General features: G+C 30.8%; 1 protein-coding gene across 2 annotated transcripts; it reads left to right on the top strand.

Annotated features, from left to right (window-relative positions):
• Window positions 1-6132: 6132 nt before the first annotated feature.
• On the top strand, window positions 6133-13767 carry LOC100790940 (protein C2-DOMAIN ABA-RELATED 7). 2 transcript variants are annotated; one of them, XM_041013132.1, is made up of 3 exons: window positions 6133-6360; window positions 6854-6919; window positions 13308-13767. In XM_041013132.1, exons 1-3 carry the CDS (start codon window positions 6250-6252, stop codon window positions 13611-13613), a joined length of 483 nt encoding a protein of 160 aa, XP_040869066.1. In that variant the 5' UTR covers window positions 6133-6249; the 3' UTR covers window positions 13614-13767. The 2 variants fall into 2 exon arrangements, with proteins under 2 accessions (XP_040869066.1, XP_040869065.1); XM_041013131.1 differs by having other exon boundaries at window positions 6135-6360; window positions 6854-6949.
• Window positions 13768-14882: the final 1115 nt, after the last annotated feature.

The following is a 14882-nucleotide window of genomic DNA, read 5'->3' as shown; positions in this document are numbered from 1 at the left end:
ATGAGAATATTTTCTATTTTTAAAATATTTATTTATTTAATTTATTGACAGTATTTTTATCTATGTTACAATAAATAACATGAATTTCTTAATATAGGAAAAAAAATATTGCCACTAAATCAGAAACATTATTTTAAAAGATAAATATAATATATAAAATAAAAAACTTATATAAATATACCTATTCTAATTTATGTGAATAGTATTTTTTACATATATTAAGATTCAGTTATTTTTATTATTTATTAGAATAGTATTTTTTATTTATATTTAATTTTATGTAACCAAGTGGTTATTTTTTAAAAGAATTAAATTATATAAAAAATAAATGTACTCAAATAAAATGAGAAGATTTTCTATTGTTAAAATATTTATTTATGTAATTTGATGACATTATTTTTATCTATAATACAATAAATAACATGAATTTCTTAATATAGATAAAAAATATTGTCACTAAATCAGAAACATTATTTTAAAAGATAAATATAATATATAAAATAAAAAACTTATATAAATATACCTATTCTAATTTATGTAAATAGTACTTTTTACATATATTAAGAGTAAGTTATTTTTATTATTTATTAGAATAATATTTTTTATTTATATTTAACTTTATGTAATCAAGTGGTCATTTTTTAAAAGAATTAAATTATATAATAAATAAATATACTCAAATAAAATAAAAATATTTTCTATTTTTAAAATATTTATTTATGTAATTTATTGACAGTATTTTTATCTATAATACAATAAATAACATGAACTTCTTAATATAGATAAAAAATATTGTCACTAAATTAGAAACATTATTTTAAAAGATAAATATAACATATAAAATAAAAGACTTATATAAATATACCTATTCTAATTTATGTGAATAGTATTTTTTACATATATTAAGATTAAGTTACTTTTATTATTTATTAGAACATTATTTTTTATTTATATTTAACTTTATGAAGTGGTTATTTTTTAAAAGAATTAAATTATATAGTAAATAAACGTACTTAAATAAAATGAGAATATTTTCTATTTTCAAAATATTTATTTATGTAAGTTACTGACAGTATTTTTGTGTATCTTACAATAAATAACATGAATTTTTATATATAGATAAAAAATGTTGTCACTAAATCAGAAATATTGTTTTAAAAGATAAATATAATATATAAAATAAAAAAATTTATATAAATATACCTATTCTAATTTATGTGAATAGTATTTTTTACATATATTAAGATTAAGTTATTTTTATTATTTATTACAACAGTATTTTTTATTTATATTTAACTTTATGTAATCAAGTGGTTATTTTGTAAAAGAATTAAATTATATAGTAAATAAATGTACTTAAATAAAATGAGAATATTTTCTATTTTTAAAATATTGATTTATGTAATTTATTGACATTATTTTTATTTATATTACAATAAATAACATGAATTTCTTAATATAGATAAAAAATGTTGTCACTGAATCAGAAATATTATTTTAAAAGATAAATGTAATATATAAAATAAATAAAAAACTTATATAAATATACATATTTTAATTTATGTGAAAATAGAATTTAATTTTATATGTTATATTCTAAAAGATAATATATAAGATTATAAAAATGTAGTAAATACAAAAATTGAATTTGAACTATTTTTGCATAAAATTTATATTAATATTATATTTTGTATCAAATAATCAAATGAGCACTTAGATTTTGTCATAAAAGAGTGTGTTTCTCATTCTAAACATCATGGTTCTTGTCCTTCCTCAAGCATTTTTAAAGTTTTTATTTTTTTTAAGAAAATGTTAGTCAACTTTTTATTATAATTAATGTTTGAAATTTAACCATCAACGATTAAAATTAGGTGTAGGTAAGTAGGCCGTCTCGCCCGGCATAAGCCCACAATGGTAACAGTCCCGCACTTTTACACGAACTTAATACATTAGTCTGCACCCGCCTCGCAGGCCTAGTTTTTAAAGAAACACTTAAATTTGAAAATAAATATAGTTTTTTCTCTTAAAAAAAGTCAATTACACTCAATTATATATATATATATATATATATATATATATATATATATATATATATATATTTAAAAATCTTAATAAATCTCTAACAAATACTCAATTACAAAAATTTTAACACAACCAAATCAAAAGAAATTTTGGATTAAACTTTTAGGATTAATTTGGTTTGAGTTGGCCTTGGTTAGTAGTTGTGGGTTTGCGGGTCAACCCATGAACCCCGTCGTCCAAACCCACATAGCTTGCGGATTATGTTGGACGGACCCAAAATCTTGCATAGCCATAGATTTTATAAAAAAAATGGTTTCTGGCTTGAACGAACCATAGGCCCTGCTATCTGATTCATGAACCTGAGTCTGTTTATCTACCCCTAGTTAAAATCAGTGACTCAAATGGGAATTAAAAAATAGAAGAACTAATTTGGTGAAATTATAGATAAAATAGGGGGACATATTTTGCAATTAAGCCTTAAATCAAAGTAAATTTGGAATTTTAGTGAATGCATATGTTACGTACATCTTATTGGACCTTGTTCAATGCATATGTTGTACTAAAGTCAAATTGGGTCTTAATCAATGCATAAATTTTACTTATGTCATATTTAAACTTATTGAATAATTCTCGTGTTACACTTATATTTTGAATCACCTAATTTTATAAATTTTTATTATCATATATTTTCAAAATATAAAAGGGTATTTATTATCATTTTTAAATATTTATTTTGTATAAAACACAAATTAAAAGACTAATGATAAGCATGCCTTATTTATCTTAATCAAATAATGTAAATATTACTTTCTTAATTGAAAAATATTACTAATATACTAATTTCAATATTTTTCTATTATAAAATATATTTAAGTATATTATATATTTATTACAATTTATAATAAATACAATATTTTTATACTTCACTTATATAGAATAAAGAAATTTCAGTCGCAAATTCGGTCGTTAATCTCAAAACAGAAATATGTATAGAGACCGAATTCGTTTCGGTCGCTATAATCTTCATATAGCGATCGAAATATCTTCAGTTGCTGTCTTCAACTACATATCGGTCGCTACTTCGGTGGCTAAAGTAATTTTGTTTTTTAACATATTCAGCAATCGAAATAGCCATCAAAGTTTTCAATGACCTTTCATTTCGGTCGCTAATTCAGTCATACATCATGACCAATTTCTGTTGCAAATTCAGTCACGAATTACCACGTTAACTGTATAGTTGCTAATTCGGTCGCTAACAGAGACCGAAAATTTTCGGTCGCTAATTTCGGTTGCTAAATTACATTTTTCTAGTTGTCGCGCTTGTAGCTATATGGGATGGGGATATAATGTTCCTTTCTTTTAAAGTTAAACTTGGATTTTGTAATTTGGCTTGACTTGATTGGTGGCACTACTTGTGACCATGATCTTGCTTCTGTTTCATAAATTTTTGGCAGTTCAAAAAAAAGAATCGTCTAAAATACTTCGTACTTTTATTTTATAAGTTCAAACGCTACTTTGCTAGTATTATGTTTGTTCGCGTAGTAGGAAGGACTTTGATGGAAATTTAAACTTCAAATTGTGACTAGCTATAAATGTAATTTCTTTTAAACTCATTGTGACAAAACAGATAAATTAGAATCAATACATCACTTTTTGTAAGTTGCAAATCTAATCGAATCAAGCTGTTTTTGTCTTGTCAATGCACTGGACACCATATACATGTGTGGTACGTTTCTCCCAACTTGTATAATCAGCCACATGTACTTTAATATGGGGTTCACTTTTTAATCTTTGATCTGGAGCAAATATATTTAAGTTGCAATAGAGTTTTTCACTTTAACTCTAATTACCAAATGGCATCTCCCCCAGCCTTGCACGTGATCTCACTGAAAAAGATATTAAAACAAAAAAGAAGAAAAGATTACGTTTCAAAAGGCTCTTTGAATCGAAATAGTTTGGTGTTAGATACTTCATTGACAAGTTTTAGATATTTAAATTTAAATTATATTCAATATAAATAAATTATATATAATATGTAAGAAAAATATGAGTACTCTTTATTGCGTAATCTTTATTATTTAAAAAACTATAAATGAATATGAATAAATTATATATATATATATATATATCATTAGGACCACTCTAGAAGTCTTTTGTTAGATAGTCAATGCCATATTTTTTTCCCCTTTATGTATCCAATGGGATATGAATCTGGGAGATAAATTTCATAAAGGGGTTTTTGTGAAAAACTTGCTTTTGTTAAAGGAAGCATCAGTGAAGAGTATATATGAGTGTGCATGTCTCGCGGAAAAAAGGAAGTTCGACAGCACATGTATATGCTCGAACAAAGAGATTCTTCTTTTCAAGTATCTTAAATTTTATATGATTATTAGGTTTGAAAATTGGTGTAACCTTTAAAACCCATTGTAGGAGTAGTTTAAGTCGGTGCTCTTGGAGGGTACACATAATGAAAATAGACCTTGAGAATGTAAAATAAACAAGGGCCTTGATGATCATATATTAGGTGTTCTTACCGAGTTCTACCTCGACCGATCTTGTTAGTGGTGGCTTCTGATGGATGATATGATATATGTCCTCTGCATCATCTTCCTATTGTAAGTGAGATGTGAATGTCTGCAAATTGACTCTGATGCTTAAGTCAATAGGTGTTTAGATGAATATCTTCTGTATTGAATAGAACTTACATTTCTCCTATGACGTCTTCTTTATAATGACCATTGGTAACTACCAAGTATCGTCCATTATGGACGTGTATGCGTCGTGGGTGGTCGATTTGCCCTAATTGAGTACTTGGTGTGTCCCTTACGGTACATTAAGCATTAGCTAGGTCTAAAAATATATATAGATGAAAGCTGAGGATGGTTTATGAACACCCTTACAAGAGGTATAAATTACAAAGTGGTATTTTTTGGAATAAAAAGAAAAAAGGGAGGTATATTATCAAAAGAGGGAGGTATGAATAATAATTATATGTTGAACACATTGGTCTGACTCATTGTGGGCCAGTCCATGTCACGTTCGTTAATTTTGAGTCCAGACCAATGTAGGTAATATTTAATTGGGCAAAAAATGTGAAACAGTTCTTTTTTTTTTTTTTTCCAAGCTAACTAGAGTTGATTCACTTTGACAGTAAAATAATTGAGGACAATAACGGATACAAATCAATAATTATTTCCTGATAGATAAAAATACCTTTTTCGGGAATACTTTTTAGTAAAATAAAAATACTTTTAATATGTATTTGATATTTTTAAAAGCATTTTTTGAATATAACTATTATTCTCATGTTATTGGAAAACAACATACTTGTTTCTCATCATGAGAATAAACATTGAGAAATTTAATAAAAATAATTTATACTTAATTTATCAAATTAGTAACACATTTAAATAAAAGTTTAATGTCTATGTACTTCTATCGTTATTTAATCACAAATTATCATTTGAATTATTTTAAGATAAAGTTGTGATTGGATGATTATGTAAAACAAATTTCATTATCAATACATAATTTTTTTCTCTTTAAATAAATTCTTATATATATATATATATATATATATATATATATATATATATATATATATATATCCACCCCTAATTGATGGTATAGAAATTTAATTTTGTAGATGACTATATAAGGACAATAGAGGTGTATTGTCTATCACAAATTATTAGGTGATCTAAAATCATCATGTTATTTATAATTTTGACTAATAATTATTTGACACATAAATAATTTAAAATATTAAATTAATTGAAATTCTTTAAATTAAGAAATAATCTAGTTAATCCTTATTAGATAGACATGTAAGAATAATATGATTATTGATCCAAACTGTGAATGATGGATAGTGCTAAACAATCTAATAATTTGTCGTAGAGAAAAGAGCATGACATATGAAACTCACAAATTCTAGTGCTTGCCAACAACGATATTATTGATCCTGTAATTATATTTTTCACCTTCTATTTTTATTTTATTTTTTGTCCATTATGGTTTTGAATGAGTAAAATTCCTTTAGTGGACCAAAATTCTGTGGTACTAGGTTTGTTTGCATCTTAAAAAACGTTGCTAACTGTCCAACTTAGATTTTAGTTCAAACACGTCAAAGCTTGTATTTTTTTTGCGAATGACATTAGTTGCTTCTCTTTTATTTTTCCACTCTCTTCTTCGCGTGATTTCTTTTCCACTCCGCAATCACAAGGCATGGAGAACATTCTGGGTCTCATCAAACTTCGTATCAAAAGAGGCACTAATCTCAAAGTTTGTGATACTCGTACCTGTGACCCATATGTCTTTGTCACCATGGCCGAACAGGTTAGAAGCTTGAGATTATACTTTCTTATTGGGTATGAATTATATTTTTCTATTCTGCACCTTGATTAATTATAGGATTTGTATTGAGACTAGAGGCAGTGAAAAAGAGCTTCAAAGGTCCTAAGTTCTTCGCATCCAGGTCTTCAAGATCTGTGTGCGAATTCCTCTAACAAAAACTAACAAATTAACCATTAAGATTTGTTGATAAAAAAAAAAATGTGTGCACCGGTGCATTTTAATGTATTTCAAGGAGTGGAGTGGATACCATTTTTGTATGATCTATTTTGATCTCTTATTTTTAAGTAAATCACTATTGCATTTTTTAAATTTAAGGAGCGATTCAATTAGAGATTAAATGTTAACGATGCCAAGTTGAATCTAAAACCTTATTTTTCATTGGTAATCAATGATTAAATTCACTTTTTGCCACGGCTATTTGTTGCTCTCAAATCTCAATTGCTTGGTCTGAAGACTTGATCTCATATTGATGCAGAAACTGAAAACTGGTGTTGTGAAAGATAGCATTAATCCAGAGTGGAATGAAGAATTGACACTTTATGTAAGCAATGTTAATATTCCCGTACATCTGGTGAGTACTGAATGAAATAGTCTATATCATGCATCAGTAATGTTGCTACCTGCTAGGCTATATATCATTACCAGAATAGCCTAATTTTAAATTGGTGATTGCTTGGAATAATTGTGTTGTTTGTAATAATTCATGGTCATAACATTTTGAAATTTTGTAACGCTCATCAGTTTTGAAAGCCAAATTGAATGGCTGTTAATGGATGATAATGGCCAATAATGAATTGTAACAGCCAATAATGAGTGGTAATGGCTGGTAAATGCATTCTTGATGGTAGAATGCCTATATAAGCACATGAATTTGGTCCCTGAGCTCATCCCTTCGAATTCAATCTTATACACCATCTAGAGAGTAGAAAGAGAGAGCTTGGAAGAACCAAAACAAGAAACTCTTCATAGGAATGGCTGGAGGTATGATTTGATCTGTAATTTCCGCATTTTATTAATAACCTGTGTTTCTTTGTAGTTTGTAATATCACAGGTTAAAAGAGATTTGTTCTAACATTTGGTATCAGAGCAGGAATTGCCTCTGCCTTGTCCATTTTCGTTTTTCGGTATTTTCCGATTTGATTTTGTTTATGGTATGAAGGGCCTTGTTTCTTAAAAAATAAAATTAGAAATATGTATTTCGTTTGATTTCCTTAATTTTGGCTTTTGAATCGTGAAAAATGGTGTCCGAATGAATGAAAAACAAACGGGTCTGCGTATGGGTCGGGTTTGACCCGCTAAAGGTTGAAGATGATGAACAGTGTTTTAAAAAAAAAAAAAAAAAAAAAGACAAAAACTCCTACGTTTTGTGCTAGCTGGGTGTCGAACCCTTGACTCTGAGAACACTAATATATGTGCGGACCACTAAACTAGTAAGGCTTTTTTGATATGTTGTCGTTTTTAATACCTTATATACACATTGTGCTTTACAGTTTTTTGAATTTTGATTTAATTTATGCATGAATATATTCTAGAACATTTTATTCTATGCATATATATATGAAATCAAATGCATAATATTATATTTCAATTATAAAATTATATGAGAATCTTATTCATAATTATATTGTATCTTGATTTTGAAATGCAAAATACTATTTATTCTCATATAATAAATTTTTATGTCTAAGTGATCTTTATGATTTTGATTAATTATGGATTAGCCACAGCATCTATATTTGATTAAAATTATATATTAAGTTGGTTAAAGATCATATAAGGAATTAGACATAATATTGTAATTAATTATACTTATATAATGAATTTTATCTCACAAGAATTTTTATTATATCTGTATAATTAATTGGGATAAAATGACGTATTATTTTTCATGATTTACCCACAGGCATCATGATATATGTATAATTTGTCGATTTTATCATAAAGTAAAAATTTACGATAGAAATTAAATTATTTTCATATTGTACCCGTAAAGCATGAATATTAAGCAAATAATTTGATTATTCTATCATAAGGTTTAATTGTTTCTTATTGAATTAAAAATTTAGCCCACAGGCAATTTTTATGTCACAAGATTCAATTTTATGGTATGTTTACATTGGTAAAAGATACAATTAAGATTAGTATGCCTCAAATTTTGACATAAGCCTTTGAATTTTGCAGCTTCTCAAACTATTAATTTTTCTGATATTCAATGTGATGTTCCCGAACTCAAAGGAGATAACTATAAGATATGGAAGGAGAGAATTCTTTTACAATTGGGGTGGATGGACATAGATTATGCTATAAGGAAAGACGAACCACCTGCAATCACAAATGAAAGTAGCCCAGCTGACGTTGCGCTATATGAGCGGTGGGAACGATCCAACCGGCTCAGCGTGATGTTCATTAAGACTAAAATCTCGGCTGGGATACGTGGTTCTGTTGACCAGCATGAAAAGGTCCGAGACTTGCTTAAGGCCATTGATGACCAGTTCATCACTTCAGATAAGACTTTAGCAAGCACCTTGATCATGAAGTTTTCTTCTCTTCGGCTCACCAGTGTGAAAGGTGTGCGTGAGTACATCATGAAAATGCGAGATATTTCAGCTCAACTTAAGAAACTAGAGGTTGATATGTCTGAGTCCTTCCTAGTGCATTTCATTTTGAACACCCTTCCGCATGAATATGGGCCATTTAAGATTTCCTACAACACACATAAAGATAAATGGTCTATCAATGAATTAATGACCATGTGTGTTCAGGAAGAAGAAAGGCTTGTAATGGAGATGGGTGAGAGTGCACTACTGACTACTGCTTATGGGAAGAACAAAGCAATTAAGTCTCAAGCTTATCAGAAGGGGAATGGTAAAATACCACCTCAAGCTGATATTAAGAAGGTGGCAAAGTGTTTCTTTTGCAAGAAGAAGGGACACATGAAAAAGAATTGCCCCGGATTCCAGAAATGGCTTGAGAAGAAAGGTAAATCAATCTCATTAGTATGTTATGAATCTAATATGGTTAGTGTTAATATTAACACCTGGTGGATTGATTCTGGATCTACTATTCATATTGCAAATTCTTTACAGGGTATGCAAAACCTAAGGAAACCAGTGGGAAGTGAGCAAAGCATTTTATCAGGCAATAAGCTAGGCTCACATGTGGAGGCCATTGGAACTTGCATTTTGACTTTAAGTAGTGGCTTTATTTTAAAATTAGAAAGGACTTTTTATGTACCAAGTTTTTCCCGAAACTTGATTTCTATTTCAAGGCTTGTACCGTTTGGATATTCCTTTAATTTCAAAGACACATCATTTGAGTTATTTTATAATTCTGAATGTGTTGGGAATGGTATATTGTCTGATGGTCTTTATCTTCTTGGTTTACAAAATAATGCCACTTATAGTTCTATGCATGTTCAAACTGGTATTAAAAGGTGTAATATTAATGAGAATTCCTCTATGTTATGGCACCGGAGATTAGGACATATCTCCATTGAGAGGATTAAAAGGTTAGTGAAAGATGGGGTACTCAATACTCTAGATTTTGCTGACTTTAAGACTTGTATGGACTGCATTAAGGGTAAGCAGACCAACATGTCTAAGAAAGGTGCTAATAGGAGTTCAAGCATATTAGAAATAATTCATACTGATATTTGTTGTCCAGATATGGATGCACATGGTCAGAAATATTTTATCACCTTTATAGATGATTATTCACGATATATGAATGTTTATTTGCTTCATAACAAATACGAAGCATTGGATGTCTTCAAAGTCTTTAAGGCTGAAGTTGAGAACCAATGTGGCAAGCAAATAAAAATAGTGAGATCAGATAGAGGTGGAGAATACTATGGCAGGTATACTGAGAATGGACAAGCACCTGGTCCCTTTGCAAAGTTCCTTCAAGAACATGGGATTGTTGCCCAATACACTATGCCTGGTTCTCCGAATCAGAATGGTGTGGCAGAAAGAAGGAACCGAACATTATTGGACATGGTGCGGAGTATGCTTAGCAACTCCAATCTTCCTAAATCCTTGTGGGCTGAAGCACTAAAGACGGCAGCGTATATATTAAATCGTGTTCCAACCAAGGCTGTCCCAAAGACACCTTTTGAGTTATTTAAAGGTTGGAAACCGAGTTTGAAACATATGCGCGTTTGGGGTTGTCTGTCTGAGGTGAGAATATATAACCCACAAGAGAAGAAACTTGACCCGAGGACCATTAGTGGGTATTTCATTGGATATGCCGAAAGGTCTAAAGGTTATAGGTTTTATTGTCCACATCATATTACTAGGATTGTGGAATCAAGAAATGCCAAATTTATTGAAAATGATTTGATCAGTGGGAGTGATCAATTGAGGGACTTAGGTTCTGAAATTGATTATATAGAATCTCAACCTTCCACGTCAAATGAAAGATTGGTTGTAATTCATACCCCTCAAGTTCAAAGGGATGATGAACAACACATGATTGGCATTCCACAAACTGTTGTTGATAATCTAGTAGATCAAGTTGATCATCAAATTCATGAAAATGATGAACAACCAGTTGAACAACATGATCCCCAAGAAAATGTTGATGCAACATTAAGGAGGTCTACTAGAGTAAGAAAATCAGCTATTCCTAGTGATTATATTGTATATTTGCAAGAATCTGACTATAATATTGGAGCTGAAAATGATCCTGAAACTTTTGATCAAGCCATGAGTTGTAAAGAGTCAAATTTATGGTATGATGCCATGAAGGATGAGATGAGTTCCATGCAGAGTAACAAAGTTTGGAACCTTGTAGAGTTGCCTAATGGGGCGAAGGCCATTGGATGTAAATGGGTCTTTAAGACCAAAAAGGATTCATTAGGCAACATTGAGAGATACAAGGCAAGACTTGTTGCTAAGGGATTTACTCAAAAGGAAGGAATAGATTATAAAGAGACTTTTTCTCCAGTATCTAAGAAAGATTCTCTTCGTATAATCTTGGCATTAGTTGCTCATTTTGACCTTGAGTTGCAACAAATGGATGTGAAAACAGCTTTCTTAATGGTGATTTAGAGGAGGAGGTTTATATGAAACAACCTGAAGGTTTCTCCTCTAATAGTGGTGAGCATTTGGTTTGCAAGCTTAATAAATCTATATATGGTTTAAAACAAGCTTCCCGTCAGTGGTACCTTAAGTTTCATGGGATAATTTCTTCATTTGGTTTTGATGAAAACCCCATGGATCAATGCATATACCACAAGGTTAGTGGGAGTAAAATATGCTTTCTTGTTTTATATGTAGATGATATTTTACTTGCAGCCAATGATCGGGGTTTGCTACATGAGGTGAAACAATTTCTCTCTAAGAATTTTGACATGAAGGATATGGGTGATGCATCTTATGTCATCGGCATTAAGATTCATAGAGATAGATCTCGAGGTATTTTGGGTCTATCACAGGAAACCTATATTAACAAAATTCTAGAGAGATTTCGGATGAAAGATTGTTCACCAAGTGTTGCTCCCATTGTGAAGGGTGATAGGTTTAATTTGAACCAATGTCCAAAGAATGACTTTGAGAGGGAACAAATGAAAAACATTCCTTATGCTTCAGTTGTTGGAAGCCTCATGTATACTCAAGTATGCACAAGGCCTGACATTGCTTTTGCAGTTGGAATGTTAGGAAGATATCAGAGTAATCCAGGTATTGACCACTGGAGAGCTGCTAAGAAAGTGTTGAGGTACCTTCAAGGGACCAAAGATTACATGCTTATGTATAGACAGACAGACAATCTAGATGTGATTGGTTATTCAGACTCAGACTTTGCTGGTTGTGTTGACTCTCGTAGATCAACATCTGGGTACATTTTCATGATGGCTGGTGGAGCTATTTCATGGAGGAGTGTTAAGCAGTCTTTGACTGCTACTTCTACCATGGAAGCTGAGTTTGTCTCTTGTTTTGAGGCTACATCACATGGTGTATGGCTTAAAAGTTTCATTTCTGGGCTGAAGATAATTGATACTATTTCAAGGCCTTTAAGAATTTTTTGCGATAACTCAGCTGCTGTCTTTATGGCTAAGAATAACAAAAGTGGAAGTCGAAGTAAGCACATCGACATTAAGTACTTAGCCATTAGAGAAAGAGTAAAAGACAAGAAAGTGGTCATTGAGCATATAAGCACTGAGTTGATGATCGCTGATCCTTTAACTAAAGGCATGTCACCGTTTAAATTTAAGGATCATGTAGAAAGAATGGGACTTGGTTCCAATTTATGATTGTATACATATATGTAAAAATTGAAACTTTTATATTATGATATTTTCTCATATTTTGGTGCACATTGATTTATTTGAGAAAAATTATGTTTTGGACCAAGAATAAACATTGGGTTTATTCATGAAGTTTTATTACCACTTTAAGTATACTGCTTGGGAAATTGAGTATATTGTAATACATAGATGATATTACTCGTTATAAGAGGAACTATCACTATGATTCATATATTCATTTCTTAAGAAGATTGAGCATTAAGTCAAAATGTTTGGACCAAGTGGGAGAATGTAATAATTCATGGTCATAACATTTTGAAATTTTGTAACGCTCATCAGTTTTGAAAGCCAAATTGAATGGCTGTTAATGGATGATAATGGCCAATAATGAATTGTAACAGCCAATAATGAGTGGTAATGGCTGGTAAATGCATTCTTGATGGTAGAATGCCTATATAAGCACATGAATTTGGTCCCTGAGCTCATCCCTTCGAATTCAATCTTATACACCATCTAGAGAGTAGAAAGAGAGAGAGCTTGGAAGAACCAAAACAAGAAACTCTTCATAGGAATGGCTGGAGGTATGATTTGATCTGTAATTTCCGCATTTTATTAATAACCTGTGTTTCTGGAGTTGTAAATTCCCAAGGTTAAAAGAGATTTGTTCTAACATTGTTCTCTTCAGACAGTTTCAGACAAAGACACTTTCTCTGTAGATGACAGCATGGGCGATGCAGAGATAGACTTAAAGCCGTATCTTCAGTGTGTGAAGATGGACTTGAGCGATCTTCCTGATAGCCATGTAGTCAAGAGGGTTCAACCAGATAGGACTAACTGCCTTGCTGAAGAGAGCAGCTGCATATGGAAGAATGGAAAACTCATCCAAGAGATGAGTTTAAGATTGAGAAATGTTAAGTCTGGGGAAATAACTGTGGAAATTGAGTGGGTTAATCTTCCAGATTCAAAGGGCTTATCAGAAGTTGAGTTTTAGGTGTGTGTGCATGCCTTAACTTTATGCTGTACTACTTGAGCTGATATACGTAACATATCATAAGTTGATGTTACTATGTAACTTTTGGAGTGAAAACTAGAACTAGGTGAGTTGCAGAAATATCTAATCTAATCTTAAGTTTATATTACGATGACATGATCAGTGCTAGTAACCAAGTATTTAGTATTTCTCAAGAATTGCTGCTGGACATACCTCACAAACATAGGCATTTAATGAGTAAAGATTAGTGGACACTTCTCCACTTAAACATTTCATTAGCACCAAATATTTTTCTCTATCACTGCCTTCTTATCACATTATATCACCCATCATACGTACATTTTTTTCTCTCTGTTTCTTAATAGGTGTCATTTAGATTGGAGGTGTCCACTAATAATTTTTTATTTCATATTGCCATCAGCTTGATCTAAAATTAAGGGATCAACAGTTAAAAATAATTATGTAAAGGAGCTTGTAGCTTCAATCAAATTGGCCCTATTATGTTCAGGTTGTAGGCAGACACCTTTATCAGAAATCTAGTGCTAGATTTCTGATATGGAAACATATCATAGAGGTAAATGTAAAGGAGAGGATCGGTAGCAAGCTCTAGAATTGATTGAATTGAAATTGGCGATAGATATATGATGAGAATCCTGAAATTGGCCAAATACAGGCTAAAGGCCCAAGTGGAGAAGGGCGAAGGCCCAAGTGGAGAAGGATAAAGCCCCCGAGTGGAGAAGGATGAAAACCCAAGTGGAGAAGGATGAAGGTCCAGAGGCAGAGACACTATCAAGACAATTAATTGTTGCTGAAGGCCCAAACTAACTTGAAGGCCCAAGTTTAATAAGTTTTTAGTTATAATTAATTTTTATTGTAATTTTGGCCCAAACTGTTTACAAGGCCCATGTCTATTTTTATCTTTTTGTTCAGATACACTATAAGTATTTGTTTTTGTTTTCAATAAAAAAAAACTTTTGGCATTTTGATAAAATTTGGTGAGTTTCTCTCTGGGTTCCTTGTTGATGTGAATCTTACGGGGCGGATCGTTTGATACAGGCTACGAAGGTTTGGATGACACCACTTCCAGTGAAGGAAGATAAGTCATGGTAGACGCCACTTCCAGTGAAGGAAGATAAGTCAAGGTAGACGCCACTTCCGGTTAAGGAAGATAAGTCTGGGTAGACGCCACTTCCAATGAAGGAAGATAAGTCTGGGTAGACGCCACAAGGATTACCTTGATAAGTCTGATAATTGGTTCAACAAGGAACC

This window comes from Glycine max, chromosome 20 (assembly GCF_000004515.6).
Source record: "Glycine max cultivar Williams 82 chromosome 20, Glycine_max_v4.0, whole genome shotgun sequence".
Taxonomy (NCBI): domain Eukaryota; kingdom Viridiplantae; phylum Streptophyta; class Magnoliopsida; order Fabales; family Fabaceae; genus Glycine; species Glycine max.
Note: the sequence above shows the minus strand (reverse complement) of the source record. Positions and strands in the feature narration are given on the sequence as shown.

Excerpts from the sequence above, each read along its gene's own strand:
- LOC100790940 (XM_041013131.1), top strand. The coding sequence starts at position 6,250 with ATGGAGAACATTCTGGGTCTCATCAAACTTCGTATCAAAAGAGGCACT. Across the intron at positions 6,361-6,853 it reads TTGTCACCATGGCCGAACAG|AAACTGAAAACTGGTGTTGT; the intron begins GTTAGAAGCTTG and ends ATATTGATGCAG. Across the intron at positions 6,950-13,307 it reads TTAATATTCCCGTACATCTG|ACAGTTTCAGACAAAGACAC; the intron begins GTGAGTACTGAA and ends TGTTCTCTTCAG.